Raw genomic sequence first — 16,563 nt, forward strand, 5'->3', positions numbered from 1 at the left:
CTTGAAGAAGGTTCCTCACATGGGCAAAGCCAGTGTGACAGGAACGAGTTCTCTACAATTCCATATACTTAAATATACAATGATAGATATGACAATGATAAAACACAATTGAAGAAAAAAACAATTTCAACCATTAATAAGCACTAAACCATAACACATTACCAAAACAAAAGAAACAGAGCAATAATAATTATTAATTACAAGATATATTACTTACAGACGTAAAATGATAATTAATGGTATTAGGATACTACAAGTAATTAAACCTAAAAGAGACATCCCAAATACATTGAAAATCCCTCAACACACCGTAAACATTAAATTTCGTATAAATTCATTGGAACTTTCCTATTTATATGTTCTATTTTCATTTTTATTTATATTCTATGTTAATTCTCAATATTATTACTTTCCTTGCCCTATTACCATAGGTAAGGAAAGTATTGCTTTCCAAAAAAATTAAGGTACCCTAATTTCAAGTTTTCTATACGTTTCAAGGTCCCCTGAGTCCAAAAACATGATTTTTGTGTACTTGCGATCTTATCACACTAAACGACCACTATCGATCAGAATAAATTGACACTGTGAGTGCTAATGGTTTTAATGTCAATAGTGATCGTTTCAATCTAGCACTTACCATTCTTACAATAATTTTATTGCATATTTGAAATTATCACTTGAATTATGGTAATATGAGAATAATTGTAAATGAATGAATTGTTTCACAGGTTTGACAGAATCATGGGGACTGAAACTGGGACCAGTAGTAGTCAGCAGATTTCAATCTGTCGCCCGACCAGCATCTCTGGTCTCGATAGAAATCACAAAACAGGCCGACGCTCCCGAATCGGTCGATCATTTTCTAATCGACTTGAAACACAAACTGCGTGACAAAATTGTGTCAGTGGGCACGCGACAGTCTATCTGTTTCTACGGGCGGCGAGTCAAGTTCATTGTGACGAAAGTTGAAGCAATCAAGGAGGTCGTGGAAGAGGTCAAGGACGATACGGAAGCTCTGAAACAAATCACGGATGATCCGGAAGCGTTAAAACTAATCACGGACGATCCGGAAGCGTTAAAACGGATCACGGACGATCCGGAATCCTTGAACCAAATCACGGACAGTTTAAAATCGCTGAAAGTGAAGGATGACGTCGCCTCGACAAAGTTCTATAGATTGTGTGACGTCACTAAATTTGTTCTGGTGCAACCGAAGAAAAGTGCAACTAGAAGTGATGATGAATTTGCCTTGAAATTTAACGCGTTTGGTGGCTACAAAAGTATTGTGGAAGATTTGAAAGAAACGATTTCGTTTTCGTTGCAGACTGGTGGTGATAAAGGTGAGTAATCATGTAATGGTATTTTCTTTCGACTAATTTGCTATGTCCAACCAAAAAGTAATGTAAACGAGAATTATCTCTGAGATGATGGTAATGAGCGTGTTATAATAATAGTAATTATGTAGCTCATTAAGTAAATTATAGTTCAATAAATTATAATTCATTATAGTAAATAGTTCATTAAGTACCATAATGAAATTCAAATTGAAATTGCTTATTTGCCATAAATAATTTTTAGTGTCACTTGCGATCGATAATATTGATATCTAGCTATTCCACCGACATACAGTCATTATTATTTCAACTCTAGCTATTTGTTCACATTCAACTTTGTTTATAAGTCAATGGAACTGACAATAGATAACTAAATAAATGTTTTATTGTTTTAGCAAAAGAGAACATCAAAATGCATTACAACGTCAAATGGTAACAAAAGTAGACACATAACAGACAAATAGAACTATTAAATACTATAAGTCACAATCGTACATAGATAAATCATTATAACTAATTCTACACCCAGAAATTGTTCTCTGATCTCAATATAATAATCAAGTAATAATGGTGTTCCACTTCAAGATTTATTTCGAAAAATTCATCTATTGTATAAATACAATTTTTTGACAACACTTCCTGTAATTTTATTTTTAATTTTGTAATTACCAGGTTCCTGATAGGAGGTAGAAAATGAATAATTTTATAGCTGTATAGATGAAAGTCCTGGTGTAATTGAACCTGATTAAACTAAAAGTACTCATATTCCTTTGTTCTATATGAGTGATATGAATCCAAAGCATCCTATAAATGTATATTTTCTTTTAATTATAGTAGGCTTTGAAAAATAAACAGTCCAGGAACCGTCATCACACCAGACGAACAAAACCCTCTCTACAATGAGCTCGGGATTTGTTTGTAATAGTTGTTGCGTGGTTGGGATTTATTACTTGCGGGTTAGTAAGTAATAAGTGGACAGTATAGTGGTTGGTAAGTCTGTTTTGTTTCTACAGTTCTCTCCTTGTATAATATAATATCAAGCTTATCTTTCCTCTCATGTTCTCTTGTTTCTCTGTTCAAGGTATTAAGCTATCCTCGGGAGTTCTTTTGTACGGTATGAATGGAACGGGAAAATCACATCTAGCTCAGTGCCTCATTCAAGAGCTGGGGTCAATTCAGTCAAAATTCAGGTACATATCTTCCTTCAAATTATAATGCTTAGTGCTTTGATCTGTCGTTGCAGTAAACTCTTACATGACAGCATACAGAACACATACCGGACTCCATAACAATATTAAATTTAATTGAATTGAAACAGTTGGCAATGTACAATGAGAAATAAATCCTTCCAATTATTAATTCGATTGTTCAATTCTATGCTAATCACTTCTGATATTCATGAAATTTGTTGGTATTTTTTACATAAATAATAAGCTGATAAAGTTTCTGGTAATAGTAGCTCATTGACTAGAAGCACATGAAAAAGTAGTCTGGTAGAAGCAGCATTTGAAGGTTTTGGGCTTATGACGTATGGTAAATTAGGGACAGATTATAATTATGTTAGTATTCTACTTTACATCTTCGATATTTGATATCTATCCAAGAATCGTTTTTTTCGTTAGGGCTACTTTTGAATATAAATGAAAATAAAAAACTTGTATTTATAAAAATTAATATGTATTAAAATTGAAATTTTATTTTCCAATCACTTGATAATGACATAATATTGTTACGGGTTTCTACACTAATAAAACACTCAAGGCGATTTATACTGATTAGATTTATTACTTACAACACTAAAACATACGGAGGTAAACTAGAAACAACTATAAACGAGTACAATACAACTATGAGTGGTCAATATAAAACTATGGTCAATAGGTCAATACAACTATGACAACTATTGTTACATCCCGTAACAATATATAGCCGAAACATGCTGTGACTAAATAATTTTGAAAAAAGTACTTAAATTTCCATTTTTTATTTCTATTCAAGTATGTATGCAAGGTCTTTGGAGATCTATTGCATTAAAATGAAAATAAATGAATACTGACAATGTTAGTACAAAAGTAAACACTGACAAACAAAGGAAATGTGTAAAATAATGGAACAATTGTAAACAAAATAATGAATAGACTAAAATACCGAATAGACTAAACAGCCTAGTAGACATTCAATTAACAATCATCAGCTAAGATAAAAGAAAGAACAAAGAAAATTCAAATTGGAATTACAAGAGAATTTTTAGGGCCGGTTTCCGAGCTCGGGATGTAGGTAAGTTCTAGCACAGAATTACAGGAGAATTATAGGAATTTTCTCTGGTTCTAGACTTTGAACAGCTGGAGTCAGAAAATTGGCTTTCCAAAACTAGGCGTAGTCGCAGTAATAGTTGCAGCAAAATCGATATTTATTTTCTCATTTCTATAATTGGAAACGTTTGTCCTTGACGAAATAAAACCTTCCTAACTAATTCAAAATAGCTGAAACTTTACACTATATCCTCTTTATTTTATTCTGTGTTCAATTTTATAGTTTTTCGAAATTTAATTTAAACGTAACTTAGAGTAGACTACGACTACGCTCCGTTTCGGAAAGCCAATTTTCTGACTCCAGCTGTTCTAAGTCTAGAACTTAGCTAAATCCCGAGCTCGGAAACCGGCCGATAATGTTCCTATTACCCAAAATTTATTATTGAAACAATATTAAATATTTGGTTTGCTCTTATAATTTACTTTTCAATTTTAAAATCAAGATAAATAATTGATTATGTTGATCATTTTCTTTTTCATGATTTTGTAATTATTGTTTTTCTTCATGGCAAATAAAATGAATTTGAATTTTCAAGTTGAATTATTTCAGAGCGGTGACGTTTACAGCAAATTCTACGGCGAAACAGAATCGAACCTGCGATCACTGTTCAGGAAGGCAATCGACCTGGCACCCTGTATAATCCTGCTTGACGACGTGGACACCCTGTGCTCGAAACGCGTCTCCAGCGCGTCCAATCAGGGCAGTCGTGTGGTGGCCAGCATTGTCACCCTCATCGACTCGCTGCAAAACGAGAATGTTTTTGTGATCGCCACCTCTAGTCAGCCGCACCTTCTGGAGCCAGCGTTGCGAAGGCCTGGAAGGTAAGGAGTTCTTAAAAACAATATAAAACTTGTAGTACCCTTTTATTAAAACATTTATTACATTTAAAAAACTTTAAAACATTTTAACTAGTTTCGACCTAGTTTTTTATTGAAACATTTATTACATTTAAAAAACTTTAAAACATTTTAACTAGTTTCAACCTATTTTGGCCATTTTCAAGTTGAAATGTAGGTCGAAACTAGTCGTTGAAAAGTTTTAATAAAAGGGTACTCCACGTTTTATATTGTTTTTATTAATTTGAATAAAGTAGCGTATGTAAGTGAAGTGATTTTAAGGAGTTCCTATATATCAGTGACATGAAAGTGGGAATATTATTCCCATAAGCTCTAATGACACTAATCATACTCTTTCCGCCGTGCTGGCTAAAAAAGTCCAATAAGAACTCATGGAAACTATATTTCCATTGTGTCGGTCACTTTCTCTCAGATATGTGAAATGTGACATTCCAGCTTTATGTTGAAAATACCTTGAACATATACGTTTCAATAGTTCTACGAGATTCTAAGAGACTGTTTATCAAAGGTTTTTGTGGGAGATAGATTTGTGTTCTGTTTGACAGAAATATCTTCTTGATATTTCTACATTGTAAATTGCCTATTAGTCATCTAAAATTAACATGCTGTTCAATTTATGCTCAAATTTTACAAGTTACATTAACACTTGAATAATAGAATTGCCCAAGCAGACAATAGGTTACTGCTGTAAGCTTAATAATAAGTTACATATTTTTTGAAAGTTAAATTTCTTGGACCACTATTTTCTCAAGGAAGTGGTGCAACTTACCAATTGTCATTTGGAAATCAATTTTTATTATGAAGTATTGTTATTGTAGTTTCAGAATAAGTTATTCATCCTTTCATCGTTTTGAGCTTGTAGTTTCTACTTGAATTCAATCAAATTCATTCATTCACATTGTATACAAATACTCAACTTGAAGGAAGGCAAAACTCGCTCATGCCCAAAATTATCCCGTTTCCAATTTATTTAGTTGATTTAAGCTATAGTTTTATTTTATATTTCTTTTTCTTTTACTCACATAGCTAAAATTATTCTTGCCAACTCTATCTAGTTTCCTTGAATTCACTGCATTTTACTTAATTTAGGATACAAATACACTGAAAGCGGAGCGTGGCGTGGCGTTGAGGAGCGTCGTGAACAATATCATATTAAGTAATGATCTGCAACACACTGGAAGCGTCTACTCGCAGAGCGGAGCGTGGCGTCAAACTTTGGAACAAGTTGGTTTGTTTTTTGGAGCGTCTACAAGCGGAGCGACAAAGCGTCAACGTACGAGTGACCTACTAATGTACATACTATTGGTCTACTCTTGTACATAATAATGCACTTGTTCTACTACATTTTCCCACCGTCTAGTGAACTAGTGTATTTAATGTTTGCCCAAATTCCCCTGTAATGTGTATTATTTGATTATTCGAAAGAGAATATTCATCTATTGCACTTTGAAATCAAAAGTAAGGCTATTCTAATCCACTTCATTCATATTTATATGAAATATGGCCTTAATGTTATTACAAGTCTTTCTTCACAGCAGATATTGGATTCCTCCAATTAGTGACTTGTTTTTCCAAATCAGGCTTCACTCGATTCAAAATATAATCAAAGGTTGAAGTTGACATTCGCATTTACTCAAAAAATCGGGACTCATGCTTTCTTTACACATTAAACAGATGGTGATATTCACCAAATAGTCGACGATCTAAGTTCATTAATATCATTAATCCACTCTGTCCTAGCAGGCTTAGCTAAAATCCAATACTTTAAGTACTTATTCTTACAAATTAATATCCGTGCAAACTTAGACAACGCCATTATCTAGGCCCTTGACGCTGAGACGCTTCCTGTGTGTATCATGAACGCTCGGACCACGCCACGCCACGCTCCGCTCCGCTTTCAGTGTGTTTGTACCCTTACAATTAATATATCTTATTGCTTTCTTGGCCAATGCTTTTATTGTATAAGACATTTCTTCGATCATTTAATATTGATGACAATAAAGTGAATTTAGTATTATCAATTGAAAAACAGTGTTTCTTCAGCGAACAGTATTTCTAGCCCCGAGACCGAATCACTAATTTGATCACTACTTATAAATCTCAATTATTGTGAATCAGGTATAATTGAAATTCAGGTTCAATTTCAATGATAAAACATAAAAATGGGATAGTTTGTAGTGATGCCATGTTTTCATTGTATTGTGATATTGAATCCCATATATTTAATATGAAATATTCTTAATAAAGTTAGATTGAATTATTTTATTCTGAATTACAGACTTGACCGCGAAATAGAACTACCCGTGCCTATGGCATCTGACCGACGTGAAATCCTGCAATGCCTTCTGAAGCGAGCCGGCTGCTCTGGTGTGGACCCTTCAATGGCTGCCAGCGATGTGGACCCTTCAATGGCTGCTAGTGATCGAGACCCTCAAATGGCTGCCAGTGATCGAGACCCTCCAATGGCTGCCTGTGATCGGGACCACTTAATGGCGGACTCTGTGGCGGACGCAGCTCACGGATTTGTGGCCGCCGACCTGAGTGCACTGCTGTCGCACGCACAGGTGCATGCCAGGCGCGACGGCGGCCGCGTGCGCCTGGAGGTGGCAGATTTGAAATGGGCGCTCACTCAGGTCAAGCCCAGTGCCATGCGGGAGGTCTATGTGCAGGTGCCTAATGTGAGTAGAATTTATTGTTGTTTTCCACCTTAAAAAGTCTGATCAACTAATAATTATTATGTAATGAATTTAATTGTAATTCAAGATTGATGTAATTTTAATTTATGATTATTTCGTTAAATAAAATTACTTGCAATAGTAGTAGGCCTAATACTGCAATCAAATCAATAATTGAATTTTAATTTAATTTATTTCTTAACAGCCTTTTGGCTAAAATCAAAGTGTAGTATCTGATATCAGTTTAAACTTTTATACGCTCCACATTGTAAGATTCAGGATTTTAACTGATTTTTGTGTATAGATGGAGCGTTAACTGTTGGCTTCTCTAAATTTATTATTAGATGTGCTATTTTGTTTCACTTGACTGATAATTGTAGGTGTTTGTTGTGTTGATGATATCCAGTGTTGTGTTGAGTGATATGCTAATTTAAAAGGTTAAAATAACAATCTCGAGTTCTCTAGCTAAAATGTGTGATTATTATTAAATTAAATTCAATTCACTTTACAAAAATAATACAAAGCTGTGACAGTTAGACAAAGATAATAATTATTATTCTAAATAGCTATATCAACTATCTTATTCTTATACGGCTGGAGGTGAAGACTACTGGCATAAGTCAATTGTGTTTAAATCTTGGTGATTTATTTGTTTCTAATTAAGGGCCAAGACACAGGACGCGTTTCTCAGACGAGTCGGCACGGCACGGCTGGACAGAAAGGTCTCTGATTGGCTTATTGGGTTGGCGTAATCAGCCAATCGATAGCTTCCTGTCCTGTCGTGTCGGGCCGACTCGTCTGAAAAACGCCTCATGTGTCTCGGCCCCAATGTAATATTGTGAATGATATTGGTATGTGACAGTAAATTCAATGAGTCTATAATTATATTATTTCTATAAATTCAACAAGATTTATTATAATTTACATTTGTCTTATGTATCTTGTATTTTGGCGAAATAAATATTCTATTCATCGAGCAAATGAATTGTAACCTGTTATCAGAGATGTTGTACAAAATTATTGTTCATCATAATCATTAAGATGTCTTGAGCATTGAAACTGAGTTTGAGTCAATAGAAAAACTACTTGAGTAGAAAAGACATCGTATTGTCAAGGATAAATAATTCTTAATTTTGTTAATGAAAAACTTGGATGTTTGTCACTGTAGTATTAGTAAGTAACCCAAACAGTGGTTGAAAACAGTCTCTTTGTGTTAAATTATGAAGAAATATCATATCACTCGCATTACAACATTACTACTGTAAAATAGTATTTGGTTATCAACAATCAATTTATTTATACATTGATCAATACAATATAATGCTCAACTATGAATGATTGGGAGAGGAACAACAGGCTTAAAGCCCAAAACTGTTCCTTTCTCAAATTTAGAAAAAAATTATAACTGCAATGTGACCATTTGTGGATGCTCGTGAAATTATACTGTATTACTACCGTAGCAACGTTTTGTATTTTCCTTTCATTATTGATTAAATATGATTACAGGTGCGTTGGAGCGACATCGGAGGTCAAGAAGAGCTGAAACTGAAGCTGCGGCAGGCGGTGGAGTGGCCAATCAGGCACCCCGAGGCATTTGCGCGCCTAGGCATCAATCCGCCCAAAGGCGTTCTCATGTATGGACCGCCTGGCTGTTCCAAGACCATGATTGCCAAGGCACTCGCCACTGAGAGCAAGCTCAACTTTATATCTATCAAGGTATAGATATAAAATACTATATATACTATATATACTATACTATATACTATCATGTATATGAAGATATGTTTAAGATTATAAGTTAATTTTAAAACTATTAATGTATAGATTATATCAAGATATAAATTCATTATTTTTTATGTCAAATAAACAATTTGAATTTGAATTTATAAATAAATAACACTTACTGTATATGGATAGATGACAGAAACTTTGAAAACATTCATTATAAACAGGATATTGAATGGTCTATGCCATCTTTGTCGACACAGAGGTATTAATTTACATTCATTCATCACATTTCAATTTTAGATATGTGATGTATATGAAGTCAGCCACTAACGTAACGTTTTGCCGGATATTTTCGACTACAAACGAAAACCAGAACGTTAGTATCAGTCGCTTCCGACTTAGGTTTGCAGTAGTTTGTGTCCTTTTGCAGGTCAGCTGTCATATAGCAGATTATAATATACTGGCTTATACACTTATATACAATAGCTTACAATACAGCAAAATTATAGATGAATTTACATAATATAGACTAAGAAAATAATTATTGAACTGTATATGATATGAAAAAGTAATTTGTAATATAATAACTATAGATATTATATTGTTATGCATCTACATAAATTGGCGGAGCTTTGGACATATCAATGTCCATTTTTCAGAGATAGGAGATAGGAGAACAACGTTGTCGATTCTCTGCATGTACTATATAATTCAAATTCATTTATTTGCCGTAAAATAATATAGATTGATAAAATAAATAAATTCTAACTTACAAAATGGCACTACCGGCAAAGAACAACTTGTGCGCCGGCAGTGAGTTCGAACAACTATAGTGAAGTCCACATTATAATGACAGTGTACGATTGACAATACTGTTGCTGTCCTTTTCTATCATACAACAAAGCAGATAGCACTATCTCTCTCTCGCTTTGCAATGTTGTCTATTTGCCAGAATATTTCATATTTACTTTTGACAGTGACTGTACAAAAGTAGACAAAGAATTCTCAACCGCCATGTTTTTTCTTCATTCTATCAAAATGCTTTAGTACATAAGTCGTATAATTAATTTAAAATGTATTTTTGAAACAATTGAATAATTTTTAGACATTACCGTATGAGAAACACAAATTAAAATACCTGAAATTACATTTAAAAGTAGATAACTAACCATCCTAGACTTCATCCATAGGATGGTTAGTTATCTACTTTTAAAATGTAATTTCAGGTATTTTAATTTGTGTTTCTCATACGGTAATGTCTAAAAATTATTCAATTGTTTCAAAAATACATTTTAAATTAATTATACGACTTATGTACTAAAGCATTTTGATAGAATGAAGAAAAAACATGGCGGTTGAGAATTCTTTGTCTACTTTTGTACAGTCACTGTCAAAAGTAAATATGAAATATTCTGGCAAATAGACAACATTGCAAAGCGAGAGAGAGATAGTGCTATCTGCTTTGTTGTATGATAGAAAAGGACAGCAACAGTATTGTCAATCGTACACTGTCATTATAATGTGGACTTCACTATAGTTGTTCGAACTCACTGCCGGCGCACAAGTTGTTCTTTGCCGGTAGTGCCATTTTGTAAGTTAGAATTTATTTATTTTATCAATCTATATTATTTTACGGCAAATAAATGAATTTGAATTATATAGTACATGCAGAGAATCGACAACGTTGTTCTCCTATCTCCTATCTCTGAAAAATGGACATTGATATGTCCAAAGCTCCGCCAATTTATGTAGATGCATAACAATATAATATCTATAGTTATTATATTACAAATTACTTTTTCATATCATATACAGTTCAATAATTATTTTCTTAGTCTATATTATGTAAATTCATCTATAATTTTGCTGTATTGTAAGCTATTGTATATAAGTGTATAAGCCAGTATATTGTAATCTACATAAATAAAGTACTCAATCAATCAATCAATCAATCTCCACTATCATTATAACGTGGACCTCACTATACTGAAATCGATCAAAACTGAAAACTGAAACATCAACTTGCCTGTTCTGTTTGTACCTTCCTTAATACTGTGTTTACCGATTGTAATAGCTTTTGTTTTGTAATATCTATTATAATATCTCTAAGTCCCGGTTGCACAACAGCCGGTTAAATTTTAACCGTGATTAATTTCACGAGAACCAATCAGAGAAGGCCTTTTTGATAAGACGGCTTCTCTGATTGGTTCTCGTAGAATTGATCACGGTTAAAATTTAACCGGCTGTTGTGCAACCGGCACTTATAGTACCTATTGTATCTGATGCCTATGTTATTTGTTGGTCAGGGCTCGGAGCTGTTCAGCAAATGGGTTGGCGAATCGGAGCGCGCGGTTCGCGCCACATTCAAGCGTGCACGCAGCGTGGCGCCGTCGGTCGTGTTCTTCGACGAGATTGACGCACTGGCCGGCGACAGGGGCGGTGGAGGGGAGGGCAGGGGTGGGGGTGCCCAGGTGCAGGAGCGGGTGCTGGCTCAGCTGTTGACTGAGTTGGACGGTGTGGAGCCGCTCGGCAATGTGTCCGTGATTGCTGCCACCAATCGACCTGATCGCATCGATAAGGTACACAGTTACAAACTAGTTTCAGTAACTAGTGACTCCCTGTGTTGGAGAACTCGCTCATGAACTCTTGTATTGTAATCTTTGAAACCCACAACTTTCAATTATACAGAGTTGGTGGTAGTTTATTTCATGTTAGAAGCTGTACGTTCACACATTTCTTCAAACACTTGTCCGGTTTAGTGGCCGGCCTTAGTTGCAGTCACTTGAAACTTGGTTGTGCAGTAGCATAGAGAAACATTGTGTAAGTAGATATCCCATGGTATAAGGAATTTATGTCGCAACTCTTACTGTTATCTCAAGCCGATTACTGTGATTATTGTAAATTTTTACTGTTTTGTTGGGGTGAGAGTGTATGAACGGCACAATTTAAGAGACTACCAGCGTCACACAGCTTCATGGGAAAGACTAAGTGAACTATCGGCTTGGGATAACAGTAAAAGTTGCGACATAAACCCCTATACATGGGATATCTACTTATGCTATCGTTTCTCTATGGCAATAGTTAGGTGCTCTTCAGGTGAGCAGTTACAGAACACTTAAATCAAAGTGAATTAAAACATAAAACCCACTTATCAAACTAGTGTATGAATAAATGAAATTTGGGAAGGAACGTTTTGGGCTGTGTCTGTTGGTCCTTCCCCGATCGTTTTAATGAATTGTGTTTTATGTATCATTGAATAAAAATCTGGTGTGGTACACTCACACAACTTTCCTTGCTCATATTTGAAACTACGATCAGACTTCTGTATATGTGTATATATAATGTGTTATCAAAGTACTTTTTCTTTGTGTGAATTATTGTGAAATTCAATGATTTTTTAGTCGTCATTTTTTAAAGTCGTCAGAACAGCTGTTCTACAGATGAAATATCTCGACTATGTGTTCTTTTTATGACTGCGCTACCTACCTACCTCATGCACGAGAAGGAGTTACTAAGTCCATTTCCCAAGAATGGGGTGGACCCCCATGTTTTCCCAGAAAGGAGACTCATGCCAGTTGATAGAGCTGATAAATAACTATACAGGGTATGAATTTGAAAAAATCGGTCAAGTTATTTTTTGAGAAAATCGTGAAAACATGGTTTTTAGTAATTATCCGCCATTTTTCTCGAGAATATTACGGAGCTCCTGCAATTTTCCCAGGAAGAAAACTCATGTCATTTGATAGGGCTTAGATAGCTGTATCCATGGTTTTAATTTGAAGAAAATCGTTAAAGCTGTTTTCGAGGAAAACCGTGAAAAACATGGTTTTTTAGTCATTATCCGCCATTTTTTCTCAAGAATATTACGGAGCTCATGGAATTTCCCAGAAATGAGACTCATGCAGTTGATAGTGCTATGAATATCTATCCATGGTATGAATTTGAAGAAAATCGTTAGAGCCGTTTTCGAGAAAACGGTGAAAAACATGGATTTTTAGTCATTATCCGCCATTTTCTCTCAAGAATTACGGAGCTCCTGAAATTTTCCCCGAAATGAGACTCATGTCAGTTGATAGGGCTTATAAATAGCTATCCATGGTATAAATTTGAGAATCGTTAGAGCATTTTCGAGAAAAACGTGAAAAACATGGTTTTTAGTAATTATCCGCCATTTTTTCCGCCATCTCTTGAATTGGATTTATTGAATTTCTTATTGTCGGATCCTCATGGTATAAGGACCTTAAGTTTAAAATTTCAAGTCAATCGGTTAATTAGGAATGGAGTTATCGTGTTCACAGACATACACACACACACACATACACACACACACACACATACACACACACAGACCAACACCCAAAAAATCATTTTTTGGACTAGGGGACCTTGAAACGTATAGAAAACATAAATTAGGGTACCTTAATTTTTTTTGGAAGCAATACTTTCCTTACCTATGGTAATAGGGCAAGGAAAGTAAAAACGAATAAATAGATAAAAAATGAATGAATAAATAAATAAACACTGTTCGCCTGTCAGTCGAATCGTCCGATGACACTATCGCAATGCTACACTATACACTTTCGACAGCATAGTCCAAAACCTAAATGTTTGTGCCAGTCACTTCCGATGTAGGTCTGCAGGGGAAAAGAGCTTCTCTATCATACTTGTAGTGAAATACAGTTTTCAAGTCAGCACCTAATTAACATACATTGGTTTGCTATCCCTTTCTGTCGTTACACGTAAATAAAAATTGTATTGCCGTTCAACATTACATTCCACACATTAATATTTAACATGCTAATGATATCAACTTAATAATATTCATATAACATGAAGGGTTTAAGTAGAAAACGCCATAGCAGATAGCTCTATCCTTTTTCAACTCCGCACCGTTTCCAATTGTTGGTAGACTATGACGCTTGACAGTGGCGAGCTTGAGAAACATATCTATCAGTTTTCTCTTGATAAGATATAACCTATCATTCAAGCTTGATAAGATGTAATTTTGATTCAATATTTCTATTATCAATATTTTTATTTTGCAGGCTTTATTGCGTCCAGGACGTTTGGATCGCTTGTTTGTGCCGCTACCTGATTTACAGACCCGGAAACAGATTCTGGAGTTACAGTTTCGTAAAACGCCGATTTCAGACGATGTAGATGTTGACGAACTAAGCTCTTTGACTGAAGGCTACTCTGGTGCTGAGGTAAGCTTTTTTCCTCCAGTTTAACAAATTATTTGTGATTTTCGAATTCAAATCCAATCATTTTGATTGATAATTGATTCTGATTGCTCTATCTGATCTAGCAATTGATTATTGATTCTAAATTATTATATCTCACCCTACCTGAATTTTATTTATTTATTATTATCTAAAATGTATGAATTCAGGGTACTTTCTTGTATTTATAAAATATAATTAGTAGTACCCTTTGAAATTAATAAAATAATAAAACAAGAATACAAATTGTAACTACTAGTTTCGGTGATATAATTTATTTTTTATAACCTGACGATGGTGTGATCACCGAAACTAGTAGTTACGTTACAATTTGTATTCTTGTTTTATAATTCAAAGAGTACTATAATTCTATTTTATTATTATCTATTTATTCGAGATATACATATTTGAGGGCACCAGGAAATACATCCCACTATTGCCCTCATAACGCACACTGAGCAGTACAATTGAAAAATGATCAATGTCTTAGACACCTTGTGTGACCATGAGTTGGAACATATTTCAATTAAAAATATTTTTGGACAGAAAATTGTGATGTGGAGTGAAAGTATGTGAAGAAGACCTAAGTAGGATGTGAAAAGTAAAAAGCGACTTATCCTCATTTCGAACTTATAATCTAAATTAGGGAGAGGAATATTAAGGGTTCATCTGTTTTTCTGTTCTAATATTACTTGTGAAGTTAAGTACTACAAGACTTAACCTATTTCGGACAATGTGTAACCTGATCTAAATTTGGGAGAGGAATAGCACAGGGTTACCTTATTTTTTCTCTCCCTATCATTTTGATGATGTACTTATTATATGAATCATTCAATAAAGAATTTCAATGATAAGTAATTTATAAAAGTTGCTCAATTAAATAAGCAAATTGAACTAAAAATTAGTAGTCAATAAATAGAAGTAGTTCTAGTGGTTTTAGAAAAATATTTTCCTACAGTTACCTTGAAAAGTGACCATCCCTGCACTGATTACAGAACGCAAAGAATCACTTTTCCGCTCTAGTGCGCAAAGTATACTTTGCGTACTCTTAATACTTTGCGTATTATCTTGCAGCCATCCCAATCAGCTGTTGACATTGTTGGCGTGTATTTTGAATGCGAATTTGTTCTATCTATATTTTCTGATTTTCAAATAATAAAATGAGAACTCATTAAATTATACATTTGAATATTATTAATTATTCATTATTTCAAATAATATTTTTTTCATTCATAAATTGAACGGTGAAGAATTATTCAGAAATTAGATTTACTCAGAATTATTTAAATTTTCAAATTAATTGGATTAATTTTATTTTTAACTTGAATAAATTATCGATTATTAATTTTCAATTGGATTATCAAGTTTAAAATAAATTGAAGTTGTTATTAATAACAAAATTATACATACAAACATTTGAGGATTTCAGCCATCATTCTACCCATAATCAACCACTTCTCATATTCATGGTAACTGTAGGAAAAATTTATGTGAAATACTTGCGCAAAGTTCCTCTGCGCACTCAAGAAACCATTCCGCCCTCGCCTACGGCTCGTGCGCTAACGTTTCTTTCGGTGCAGCAAACTGTCACTTTGCGCACTAGTTGCACAAATAACTATTACATTCGAATACTACTGATTTGATCTAAAATTTTCCCAATTACATGAAAGTTGGAACAGTTTTTGATTCATCATTGTGTTTTTAATTCGAATACTTACTTGACTATAACCTTTATTATACTTCATCACTAGTTTGAACATAAAATAATAATTTTTTGTGAGTATTGTTGAGAGTTGTATATATTTTTATTGTTTTGTTTGAAGGTGTGGCTGTGTGTCAAGAGGCAGCGTTGTCAGCATTACAAGAAGACATATCAGCAGCGAAAGTTTCACAGAGTAACTTCCAACATGCCTTGACAATAATTACTCCAAGAACTTCAAAGACCTTCTAAAGTTGTATGAAGAGTACCGATCTCAAAAATGAGCAATCATCGAAAAATCGTTTCTTGAGCAATCGAGAAATCAGGTTATTTTCCCATCGTTATTCAAAAAACGTAGCTTTGTTCAGACAAACTGGTTGGATTAAAGCACACATTTCTCGGTCATTGGAAAGAAACACCTGACCAATGTGACAGAAACCTTGAAGATGTGCAAAATGAGAGGACAATTCTGATAGGTATTGTCAATGCACTCACGCCTCAAGATCATACGAACATGTGCAGCATAGACGAGAGTGGTGGACGAACAGAAGATACAAGAGCTGATTTTATATATTAGCTAGTATTTTTTATATTTTGCAATAGATTGCGAAATGTGTTATACATCAAAGACAATGTTCTTTAATCCATACAGTCACTTCTAACGGGCACTCAAAATTATAAAATCAAGAACTACAGAGAAACTTCTAAAGTTGTATGACATTACCGATCCCATAA

General features: G+C 34.1%; 1 protein-coding gene and 1 pseudogene across 1 annotated transcript; both read left to right on the forward strand.

Annotated features, from left to right (window-relative positions):
* Nucleotides 1-689: 689 nt before the first annotated feature.
* Nucleotides 690-16,024, forward strand: LOC120356266 (ATPase family protein 2 homolog; the record flags this gene model as incomplete). Its single annotated transcript, XM_039445179.1, is given in 9 exon segments — nucleotides 690-1,340; nucleotides 2,416-2,496; nucleotides 2,499-2,524; nucleotides 4,197-4,468; nucleotides 6,783-7,182; nucleotides 8,686-8,895; nucleotides 11,214-11,486; nucleotides 13,953-14,114; nucleotides 15,953-16,024. Coding segments are annotated over 9 exon segments (2,124 nt in total), but the record flags the coding sequence as incomplete, so codon positions are not given.
* LOC120356267 lies at nucleotides 7,373-7,500 on the forward strand (annotated as a pseudogene).
* Nucleotides 16,025-16,563: the final 539 nt, after the last annotated feature.

Source organism: Nilaparvata lugens, unplaced genomic scaffold (assembly GCF_014356525.2).
Source record: "Nilaparvata lugens isolate BPH unplaced genomic scaffold, ASM1435652v1 scaffold6325, whole genome shotgun sequence".
Lineage (NCBI taxonomy): Eukaryota > Metazoa > Arthropoda > Insecta > Hemiptera > Delphacidae > Nilaparvata > Nilaparvata lugens.